At 35.9% G+C, this 12,559-nt stretch overlaps 1 protein-coding gene across 4 annotated transcripts in view; it reads right to left on the bottom strand.

Moving 5' to 3' along the window:
* The window catches only part of DOCK4 (dedicator of cytokinesis 4), a 254,109-nt gene that overhangs the window by 59,994 nt on the left and 181,556 nt on the right, over positions 1–12,559 (bottom strand). For all 4 annotated transcript variants that reach the window (XM_080394179.1, XM_080394177.1, XM_080394180.1 and 1 more), the window contains exons 24-26: positions 11,438–11,565; positions 9,110–9,244; positions 5,351–5,449 (exon numbers count right to left, since the gene is read on the bottom strand). In XM_080394179.1, coding sequence (XP_080250305.1) covers positions 5,351–5,449; positions 9,110–9,244; positions 11,438–11,565 — 362 coding nt within the window. The remainder of the gene's footprint in view (positions 1–5,350; positions 5,450–9,109; positions 9,245–11,437; positions 11,566–12,559) is intronic.

Below are 12,559 nucleotides of genomic sequence, written 5' to 3'. Positions count from 1 at the left end.
AAAATAGTGTCATTAATTTAGTGGTAAGTGATATTAGATACAAAATGTGGACTTGAAAAGCCTGAGTAAGACTGAAGATCTCTGTTACAGTACATATTAAAAACATAAACAAAATGCAGTATAATTCAAAGCTGAAATGTAACAGGAACAGTTAACTCATAAAAAAACTTTAGAAAAAATATTCATTTGTAAGTTTTTCAACATACAACTATAAAGCTTCTATTAACAGAATTGACCTGTAGCAATTTTTTATTTTCGTGAATAGTTTTTCCTGTATTTGGTAATATATTTCCCTAGTAATCCATTATAAGCATTAAAATAACCGAAGGATAAAATGCCAGTCAATTAGTCTGACATTTTGCCATTAATGTCCTGGTATCCCTCATGTGTCTGCACTGCTCACTGATAGTCAGTGCCAGTGTTCACTCCCAAGGAATCCACTTCCACATAGCTATTTCATAAAATATTTTGATCAGCATTACAATGCCTCGTGCTTTGCATGATGCAATCACTCATTTTTGTTTCATGATCCAAAAGTTGCAAGACACTACTATGAAGTACCACTCCTGGAAGATCAATTTTGTAACTATGTTTTGAATTCCTTCCTTTCCCTTAGTGTAAAATTGTATCTACTTTCACAATTCTATCTGCTCTGCCTAACACATAACATTTAGGGCAAGGAAGCTCATCAACGGTCTGGAGCACAAGTCTTACAAGGGGCAGCTGAGGGAACTGGGGTGGTTTAGTCTGGAGAGGAGAAGCCTCAGGGGGGATCTTATTGCTCTCTACAGCAACCTGACAGGAGGTTGTAGGCAGGTGGGTGTCAGTCTCTTCTCCCCAGTAACAAGTGACAGGACAAGAGGAAATGGCCTCAAGTTACACCAAGGGAGGTTTAGACTGGATGTTAGGAAACATTTCTTCACTGACAGGGTGTTGAAGCATGGGAACAGGCTGCCCAGGGAGGTGGTGGAATCGCCGCCCCAGAGGTGTTCAAAAAATGTGTAGATGTGGTGCTTAGCAAAATGCTTTAGTGATGGACTTAGTGGTGCTGGGTTAATGGTTGGACTTGATGATCTCAAAGGTCTTTTCCAACCTAAATGATTCTGTGATTCTATAATAATGATTTAGTAACATATTTTAACATTTAAAAAACATTTTTGCCGGCAGTATAAGTGAACTAACATTTGGTTGGTTGAGTACAGATATAATTAATGTCTCATATGTCTTCTATCTTCAGAGACAGCAAGGAAGTAATTTTGTCCTTTTACATACTCTAAATATAATCTCTTAATATTCCTACCTAGTGTACCTAAGCTCTAGTACTATCTTATACCACTTAATATCACAGTATCACAGTTCAGTTAACTGCAGCAGCAACATTTGCTTGATGAAATTATCAAACTGTGATTAAGTGAGCAGCATGGCTTTCTGAAAGACTGAAAACCAACTATTCATTTAATGAAAAACTGCCTTGGAATTTCTTTCACATCTCCCTGTATGCATGTAAAATCCTCCGTAAAGCAGGTCAGACTTCACTGGATCTCTCAGGGTACACCTATATAGCATTTCAGTTTGGGTCAACAGTTTACTTTTGAAGCTAATTGCTTTGGTTCACACCATGGAGTTGGCAAGCTGCTTGGTATCAAGTCTTTGTAAAGCATCCTCAGGCTTTTTGCAGAGTGCCAAGGTGCCCATAAAAGAAGAGGATGGTTTGACAGCGAACTGTCTGCCTGGACAACTCATCCACCCCACGTCAAATTCCTTTCCCAGAGCTTCTTTCCTTCACTGCTTCTTCAATCTACATCAGAAGCCACCCAAATATTTATTTTAGAGTTATCCCTCTGCCCCAGCACTCATCCTTTCAGTAGTTTCATACATGAGCGGATGTCCATGCATAGCAGGGGAAGGATGGTGGCTACAACTGAGCTTGCCCACCAGAGGCATTCCCCATGCCTGCAGACCTCACACAGCCTGTGTTCAAGGAGTCATTAAAGAACAGTGGAATAAATTGCACCTGGTGTAGGGTTTGGCAACCACCTTATCCTGCCCAGATTCCTGTAGCTGGAAGAGAGGGATCAGAGAACTAACTATTAAGGTTTCCATGCAGCCCTATGAAATACTACCTTTTCCTTTATCAGCTCTCTCCTGTATATCTATTCTGCTACATTATGTAGGGTACACTGCCAATGGATAAAAACTAGGCTTTCTGGCAAGGGCTTACCTGTTTGTTTTGTCTTCTTTTAACCTATTAATTAAAAAAACCACACATATCAACGAAAACCATGCTGTTGTGGTCAAAGCTGCATTGTGCTAACATACTGGTTTTCTCATTCACTTTCTCACTTCTCTCCTATTTATAACTTCCACTGTTACCTTTTGCCATAAATTGTATCTGAGCTTTTTTGCAGCAGCAAATAGCTGCCTACAAGGGTGCCTCTGTTCTATAAATTACTATGAATTACATTTACTAGAAGAAGATGATATTTTGTGGTAAGCAAATGGAGCATATCTTTAAAATAATATTGAAAGATAAAAGGAAGCATTTAAAATTACTGCCTCGTTAAATTAAATGCTTCAAAAAGTGAATGAAGAATAGTCTCTGGTGCTACCACTCAGCCATGAATACCCTGTCATTCCTTTTTTACCTCATTTGCACATTTTCAAATATAAAACACTTTTTCTATCTTCTGCTTTGTGTGGAAAAAACTAACTAAAATAAAAATAGTCACCATATCAATTACTTAAATGAAATTTATTTACAAAATAGAGGAAATATTTCCATAAATAACCACTTGTTTAAAGAATCATTTGAATGCATGTCATACAAAAATGTGTACGTGACATTCGTACAAAGTCTCCATTTTGCTATACTGTGATTAACAAGCTGGAAACGGCCTTTACTAATTTTGGTATAGACTGCTTTAAAAAAATAATAATAAAAAAGAACTGCTAATGTATTTTGATAGAATGAATGACAACACTCCCTTTTTAAAAGTACTTGCATGAGTTAATCTTTGTTTGGAGAAGTGGTATGGTGGGGGTATTTTTTTAATAGTATCACAAATGCTTTGCAAACATGCAAGCACTTGACATTCACCTTGAGAATTAGTTTGGAAGAGAAGAAATTTCTTGTTATATCAGTGTCTAATTGTTCAGTATAAACCATTATTTATAAACAGAGTTAGTCAAAGCAAAAAAGCACATCAGATAGCAATTCAAAGGCCTGGGTTACATTTGGGTAAGTCCCTTGCAAACCCAGTATCAGATTTGTGACTTGTGATGTGGCTTAGGGAAGACCCAATCCATTTTGACATCACTGACCAGGGGGCAAAAAAGAGGATTCAAAATACAGCAAGCTGATGGTAGTTACCACTGAAGCTTAAATCCCAAAGTACATACTAGCCACAAGATTAACTATGGCTACTAGTTCAGCCTCTGAAAGCATCTTTGACAAAAAAACAGTCTTATTGCAGATATTTACAGCTTCTTAATCTCCATTTAGTCATACTGATGTAATTTCCTCAGAAGCAGATCTTAAAGCAGTATAAAATACCAAGGAATTCCACACTTGGCAAAGGAAGCAGGAAAATACTGAGGTAAGTGGCAAAAGGGCTTAGATAGCCTAAGTCATACACAATCACTCCATGATTAACATCAGCGTCAGCCTCACAGAGTTGCTCTCACCTTCCCCTCTTGCTCTCAGTGATACATATTTCAGTGATATTTGATATTTCCAAGTGAAGTAAAAAAAATATATATTATTTAAGATTCAGAAGAGAAGGAATGCTGCATTAATTACGATCAACCTACTGCCACTGAATCACTGATGGAGCTGATGCTGATTTGATGAGATCTGAATGGAAATAAACTCTGGACTCGAGTTCTTCAGACCTCTATTTTGATTGCTGATGGCACTGGCTACAGCTGCTTTCCATAAGTCTCTTTATAATAGTAGGGTATGTGCGTGGGGGGAATTTAAATGTGTCAAATCAGACACCATTCAAGCATTAATTCTGGAGTTTTTTCATGTTCTAGAAGCAAGAAAGTCTGAGTAAACTCAACACCATATTTCATAGATACAAACAGAAACCAAGCTTGAAACCTCTAGGAAATATAAAAAACTAAACCTAGCAATGTAAACCTGCTCAGAACTCAGACAAAAGCAAAAGTATTTTTAGTAAAAAAGCCTAGGTTCTACAAAATATACTAAAAATTGCCTAAGGATAGCAGCTATGCTAGGTGAAAACAGATGCTGTAATGCTAGTATAAAAATCATCCACCCTATGTAACTCCTAGGTAGTACTCAATTCATGGTAACTTCTTAGCCACGTTTTCTATCTTCAGAGCTCATTATGGCCACATCACTACAAAGAAAACGCACTCACAAATGGTATGCTCTCTTCAGAACAGCTCTAAACAGCTATCAGGAATTTAAGGAAATCTGAAATTACACCATGACTAGCTCTTCCTTTTCCGAGAAGTATGTAAGCTTATTGAACAGTCATTTAAGAGTAACACCTAAAAATATACTCTTATACTAGGACTTGATTACTTTCCTACCTGGGATCACTGGCTGAATAACGGGCCTAAGTGATTCCTCAAAATTTCTTGTGTGGATCAGATTTGGTACTATATAAGCTCTTCAGGATCTAGCAGAGTGGAAGTCTTAAGTGTATATCTTCATGTGGGATTTTTTTTTTTTTTTATCCACTACTGTCCTCCAAAAAAACCCAGGATTTAAAAATGCTGTACCTCCATGAACCTAGTAACTCAATCGATGAAACTGGTAGAAGCTGCCCTGAAAGAGCTCTGCAGCTACTTTCATATCAAACTAAGCAGACAGACATTACAGGTATGACAGGTCCTCCTGCCAATGGACTTGCTGCTCAGTTAAGAAAAATGGAGAGGTAGTCAAATATGCATTTTTCAAGCTGCATGTTTTCCATTGCCATAGATAATTTAATGAATGAATAAATAAATAAATACAATAAACCAAACAAAAAACCAACTGCCTGACAGGAAGAATCAAGCAGAACTTTGTAACCTTTGATTGACATAATTTTTAAAACAGGCTTTGAGGCTAACTTTATGGCTTTAAAGCAATTATTTATTCCCCCCTCATCCTTATTGTACCTGCTGTCATTGCAGAGGCAATAGAATCCTATCCCCACTGTAAGAGTGGACTTGAGTAGAGAAGAAAGCCTATGCAAAAGTTAGCTAACATGAAAACCAGATTGTATTTAAATACTGAAGCGGTTCATCAAAGCACAGGAATATCTTAAAGGGTGACAAACTAAAAAGATAAATAAAAAGAGACCTGAACAAGTGGAAAGACAATTCTGTTACTTACCCTCAGATCTTCCTTTGTGCTGAAGCTATCAAGAAGCTGTTGATAATGTCTATCAGTCATTTGTCGCAAGAGTGACAACAAACAGGAGACAAATTCCCCCTGTTTAGATAAACCAAGAATAGAAATATTATAGATTAATGTCTTCTGTACTTCAAACTGTCATATTATAAGCACTTAAACATAATCAACAAATGCAAGGGAAATTAATCTACAATTAGGCTTAGACTCCATATTTTGTGAAAATATGTTAATTTAGCTATGAACTTCTCTCCCATTTAATGAATTATTTTTCTTCAAATGCAGTATATTTGCTTGGCAAAATCTATTTGAAATAGTTCCAGAAAGGCTAAACCAGTAAAATTTTGATTTGTGATTTGTTTCCCTTGTATCTGTTTTTAAACAGATTATTTGCATTGCTAAAGTTACCAGCTCTTAGTCAAGTCAGTTTTGAAACAAGCATAGCAAAAATATTTTGCAACAATTCTGGGAAGAATGCTATTGTTTTATATGCATTAGTGGGGAATTTTTCAAAACATTTTTTATACAAAAAACAGTATTTGTCAAAAAGAAAACCCATTTATAGGACTGAAAAAACTTTGAAAATATTGTGATCAGAAGTTTCATTGAACCAATAGAGGGACTCCTCATTAAAACATATATCTAGAAGTTGATCTTAATCATAGGGCAAGACCACTCTCTGCTACAGTCCCAGTTCCTGAATTAACACTCCACCATGTTCCACACTCCAGGCAAGGGATGCTCCAGGCAGCAGCTGAGGGACTTACTGCATTGCTGCGTAGATTCCTCCCTGCCTCTATAGATGCACATTCACCAGGCTGTCCTTCAAAGAGCACGGGATTCAGGGACAAAAGAGCAGGGAACTGCACTGGGTATCGCCAGTGAGCAATCAAATGATCAAGACATTACGGGAAGGAATAGGTTCTTCCTATTAATAATAACGGTGTAATTAATAAGGGTGTAAGCTTACCTGATTGCTAGCTTGAGTGACACAATTTGAGTATGAACCTTTTGAATGCTTCCCTTTTTGCTTAAGCATTTTAAGCAGTCCTTTCCAGTCACCGTCCTTCTATGTTCCCACACTTACTTTGACTTACAGTACTATATTAAAAATCACAATCCATCGAGGAAAGTTTTACTATTATTGTTGACAGACAGATTAGGTTTAAAAGGGTACAAGCTTTAGCTAATTGTTAACTGCCTTTAAATTTGAGCTTTTAATTCAAGTGTAGGTAGCTATACAGGCAGCTGATTTTAAAAATAACAATGAACATGCAGCTGCATTTGTTGAACTCAACATAACAATGTATGTTGTAAGATATCTGCCAGTGTTAGCTACAAACTAACTTGCAAATCATGCACAAAAAAAACCCTCCACACACATTAACATCCTTGACAAAAACCATTTAGGATCCAGTTCTAATGCCATAAGTCAAGCTAAGCAGTTTATCCAGTTCACTTAGGTAGAATCCCAAAGTAATTCTTCATGTCTTAATTAAGGAGCACAGTTATTAAAATACATGAAGCTCACAATTAAGTTGAAATTCATTTAGGTTCCAAAGTGACTGAACTTCCAAGATCTGAAATGAATAAAGGTTCACTTTTGATTGCTTTTTGATAACTCTTTACATGCAAATACATTTTTCTTAAGGAAATCCAAAGGTTTAATCACCGATATCCTAAAGCAGAAGTTTCGCTTTCACCACTGCATAAATCCAATGTTTATTAGTGCAACACCTGTAACACTGACATCCTGAATCCATGTCTTATTTGTGCTCAGTTCAAAGCATCACATCCATCTTGCAGGTTACCATTTAACAAGATTTCTCACTGCAAACTGAAATGGTACCAAGCTATCAGAACTACTTGAGATGAAAAAAAATGTGCAGTCATGGCAGCACACAGCCTGATGCTGCCTGCTTTTATGCTGCTGCTTTGTACAGAAGAACAGTGACACATGGGCCTAAAAGATCACGTTGAGATGAGTTTGGGACTACTTCCACAAGGAAGACTACATCTAATGCAAAATTACTTTTTGCAGGTTGGGGGTTTTTTTGGTTGGTTTTGGTTTGGTTCGGTTTTTTTGGTTTTTGTTTTTTTTAAAAATCCAGTGCTGCCATAATACATCTCACGAAGAATATCTTGTGATACACGCAGCTTGAAATAATGGTAACATACTGGAACAGACTCTGCTGCTGTATTCACATTGAGTACTTTATCATACTTACTCTACAAATAGTTCCAAGAATCTGGCTCCATGTGTTGCCATAAGCCCATACTGCACGATGTTTCTACATAAATGTATGTAATTGCCTTATGCTGTGCTGTGAGTCACTTCCACATTAAGTATTCTTTGAGAGCCTGTGGTGACAGTGACATGGCTTTTTTGATGCATAAAAAAATTTTGCAACTTGAAAGCATTTTCAGAGCCTAATTTTTTGATGGTGTGAAAGAATTAGGCTGTCATGGTGTTTTATGAAAACTTAATCTGCAAGCAAGTGGGTATCTCGGAAGAAACCAATAAGCTCAGAGCTTTCCTACACTAACAGTCTAATACTACAATCTTTACTTCAGCTTGGATTTTCTTGCGATGGCCTGATGTGCCACAAAGCGTACCTTTCTAATTTTGTAATTTAAAGAAAAAAAACCCCAAACTCTTAGATGTATAGTAGTGCTGAATCACAGTGATTAAAGCATGATGCTATCTTCTCACAAAGCTTGGTCAGCTCCATAGAACACTTCATATAATGTTTGTTCTCTGTGGGATAAAGTAAAACAAACAAACAAAAACCCCAACAACACATTCCTTGCACAGTTATTAAATGCTTTTGAAATGTTTGATCTAAAGGAAATTTTGGTTTGAAAAGCAACCATCTATTAATTTATGAAAACCATTACAGTGTAAAAACTGGGCATTAATTAAGTGTATAATGAGATGGTAAATCACACAGCATAGTATGTTCTCTGCAAAAAATGTTACCCCCTCACCTCATATTAGGGTCATATCCTTTGCTACATTAGAATTCATTTGCCCTTCAAAAGAAAACTGGGAACTTTGTTGAAAACAAAGCAAAATAAAACTTCTTTTTGCTTCATCAATGCTCATCATAGACTTTTCTGCAAACACCTACATTTCAACTTTCCAATTTGCATGAGTTGTTATAGCAGGTTGAGTAAAATATCATTCACTAATCTTCTAAACCCATCTTCTATGCTCTACTTCATGTCATAGAAAATGAAGCTCAAATGCTCAGCATGAAAAACAACAACATGTCTTTCAATTAATGAATCTGGATTTGTGCAAGTTACCATCACAGATAATGCAGCATTTTTAGAACTGTTTCATCATGTAAAAATATATGCCTTTCAGAAAGTGAAAAGTTATTGATTGATACTCTTCCATTTTCAGGAATTCAAACTTCAAGGGAACTTCAGAAATCTACTAAATTTGTCAGCAAAAAACCCATAATGAAATAATCATTGAACTGAAACAGTCTCAATAAGCATTTTATCTTTTGGTTGTTTTTTTTTTCCTCCATAATTTATAAAGTAATTTGATGAAAAAAATAATTACTATATCCACTGAAAATTAATAAAATGCAAGAAAACTTTTCTTTGTTCTCCTCTTTCTCTGTTTTATACACAAAGTCTTACACTGTGAATTACAATATAAACACAATGCCAGAAATCTAGTATACCAACCAGAGGCAACTATGAGCTATTTTGTTATAAGAAACTTACAGTCACATCTTGAAACTGGAGGCGCATAGCAGAGCCTGATGGCTGTGGTCGGCTGGTGATCTCTAGTATGGTCCTTAACAGAATATCTAGCAGGCTGTTTACAATCACATCAATTTCTTCCAGGACAGATTTTTCCTTTAATAATAAATTAAATATTTAAAGATTTTAAAATGGAAAGATGACTACAGACATATTTCCTTTGATGTCATTTTAGAAACAAATTATATTTTTACTACGAATGTTACATTCAAGAAACAAGGACTATTCTCTAAGATACTGTTTAATTCTATTGCATTTTTCCTAACAGTTTTCAATAAATTAAATTGTACTGAAATATAGGGAACAGTTACAGGGATGACTTTGAATATGTAAGTGTTCATCAAATCAGCATAGCTCTACTTTTCATTAATGTTTAGAAGAAAACAGTAAATAACATACAAGAACTTTTTGGGCAAGATTTTTATAGGTAATGTCCATATATTTTCAGGGGAAACTGCCAAGAGAGGCTTAAACTCCAATAAGTATAATTCTGTTTTCACACTTTGAAAGCATCACCAGAAATAAGCAGATGGTGTTCAGCCTTCAAGACCTGCTTCAGCAGTAAGGACCAGCTATGCTGCTTCCCATCAACTGAGTAGCACAAACAAATTAGTCATTTATTTAAGCCTACAACTGCTTATATGCAGCATCAATACAAAGGAACCAAAGTGTTCACCACCAAAAGACACCATGAATACCCTAATTACACACATGAAAACACTTGATGAAGTCAAGTTGTAGTTACTTTCCCTTTTTAATTCAGATGGAAATATGTTTTCCCTGCTTCAGTGCTTTCTGTCTCCACTGCAGCAGACACCACCACCTTAATCTGAGCAATTTTATCCACAATTTAAGATGACATTTCTTTACAGAAAGAAACACTTCATAATCAAATGCACACAACCAAACTAAAACTCAGCTGACCAACAGATCAATCAACTTTGCTGACATAGAGGTGTAGGAATGGGGTTTTGTTGTTGTTGTTTATAGTTTGTTGTTGTTGTTTGGGGTTTTTTTTCCTGCTACACACCCAAAGCCTATGATTTGTAACAAAACCCAAAATTCCTGTTCTGACTCAAGCTAAGTCTAGTGTCATGCTGTGTTCTCTGTTACTTCATCTAGCATCAAACAACTGTTAACAGTATACAATGTATTTAGGAACTGTATCAACAGCAAGGACTCAGGCACAAACTACTATTAGAATGGCCAATGGCCTTCATTTTCAAAGCTGCCTGAATGCAAATTCACTTGTTCCCCAGTCTTTAGATTATCTTGATTACTGTGGAAGGAAGGAATTTCTGAACTGATCTACAAAAAACATATCAAAGTCACCAAGCCGTTAACACTCTCTCAATGACTCAAGGATTATTAAAAATAATAGTTGGTTATCCTGAACATTGGAGAGAGTTTTCTGCAGACATCCACTTGTTATTGTGTACAACTCTGGCTTGGTGACTCCAAATGAAAGATGTCCTGAAATTAAGAGCAGACATGTACACCTTTCTCCCAGTCCAAATCCACAGCTATGCTTTATTATCTATCACTTTATCTTGTGATGGATTATACTAATCCAGGAGCAGCTGCAATGAAAACATTGTTACAGTGCCAAAGTTGCAAGCCGCATCCATATCAACTCATGGATGGAGCAAACGTAATTACTGACTGTGGTATGAAAAGAAGAAACACATAAAACAATTCTCACTAATGCATTACAATACAATACATGCTGGCATTGGTATGCATGTACTGCACTAACTACAGGCAACGTTTGTTTTCAATTGTCTTATATCACTTTGCCTGTCAGAACTTATAATTATCTTCATATTTGCAAGAGAACTCTCACATGCAGTCTTCACAGATGAGTCTGCAAACACAAGCATCAGAAACTGGCCACAAATTTTATCAACTAAGAACCAAGTGCAACCCCTCTTGCAATACACCTATCAGTCTATCTATCTATCTACCAGGTACCTAAATACCCCTGTATTTCCTATGACTAAACAGCCCACAGCAGAGAATGCCTCTAAAAAAGCAGACATTTCTTTCTGTCCAACACAACACTCAAAAAGAGTCAGAGAACACTTGGCAGAACACTATATGCTACAATTAAAATAATCTTGCATATGAAGAAAAGGCTCATGAGAAATCCAAATGACATGTTTACGCAGAATCATTACTCAGAGAACTCTTTAAAATGCTCTTGGTCACAGTCCAGTTTGTGTCATTAAATGTCATTGAGCCACATAAAGAAGTTCAACACCTTGCGGATGTGACATGGTGTTTACTCACTGAGCTGTTCTTCTTAATGAGGCAAAATATGTTACTAAGGATACGTGCACACATTATAAGGTCCTTCTGCTCTTGTAAATGCATGTGGAGATGATGTAAAACTACTGGAAGAAGAATGCATCGAGAATCTGGAAAAAATGAAAAAATTTATGAGTAGGAGCTTCTCATAGAATCATTTAATTTTAAAAAAGACATAAAGTGAATCTTCTGTCCAAAACAGTATTTCTGATAAGCAGAAGCTTTTATGTGCTTTAACCTATATTTTTGATAAGCAGAAGCTTTTACTACATAATCGTAATAAGCTAAAGCAAATATCTGAAGAATAAACAATACGCTGAAAGTGAGTATGTCATATCACGGATGGAGAAAAACACCACTGTGGAATACATCAGATATAACAGGAAATTCCGATATTTATTAAACTGTCATGGAAAAAAAAAAAAAAACAACAAACACGCACAAAAACCCAACAACCAACCAAACAAAAACACTTAGCTACAGTAATACTTGTATTCAAAATAATGTGAAATTATGCTCTACTGTTCTCTGCCATAAGAACAGGATTCCTTTGCAAGCCCAGGTCACAACATACTTTGTCCTGAACTTATGCTATTACACAAATGAGTTCCGTTTTACAGAGAAGCAGTACTTTCAGATTTCTTTCAGGATTTCCACTCCAGATTCCTCACTCCTACTAAGTATGAGTAATTCAGACTAATGATGTCTACATAAAATGATTTGCCTTTCCTCTATTTCATTTTCTGAACACAGCTCTTCAGTACTATTTTCAGTCCTGAATTATCTCAAAATTATGCAAGAACTTCATTAACTTGCTACTTTTTCTTGCTTCTTTTTCTTATAATAAAAGACAATGTTAACTGGGAAGAGCCCCAATATCTACACTTGTAACAACACATTAAACACCTACTTAGAACCTGATAAATGGAATGGGTGTACCTTTCTTTTTGTTGTTGTTTTTAGATCTTTTCTATAACTGAGAAACCATATTCTCGAAGAAATGTACTTGAATAATTTCCTCCATTAAAATTTTAATGATGATTAAATGCTACATTATCTAAATATACTCAGTTCTTTTGTTCATTAATGTAATTATTTCCTAAA

The sequence above is a fragment of the Falco punctatus genome (genome assembly GCF_963210335.1).
Source record: "Falco punctatus genome assembly, chromosome: 6".
NCBI lineage: Eukaryota > Metazoa > Chordata > Aves > Falconiformes > Falconidae > Falco > Falco punctatus.
The sequence above is the reverse complement of the archived record's forward strand: the minus strand, read 5'-3'. Positions and strand labels throughout refer to the sequence as shown.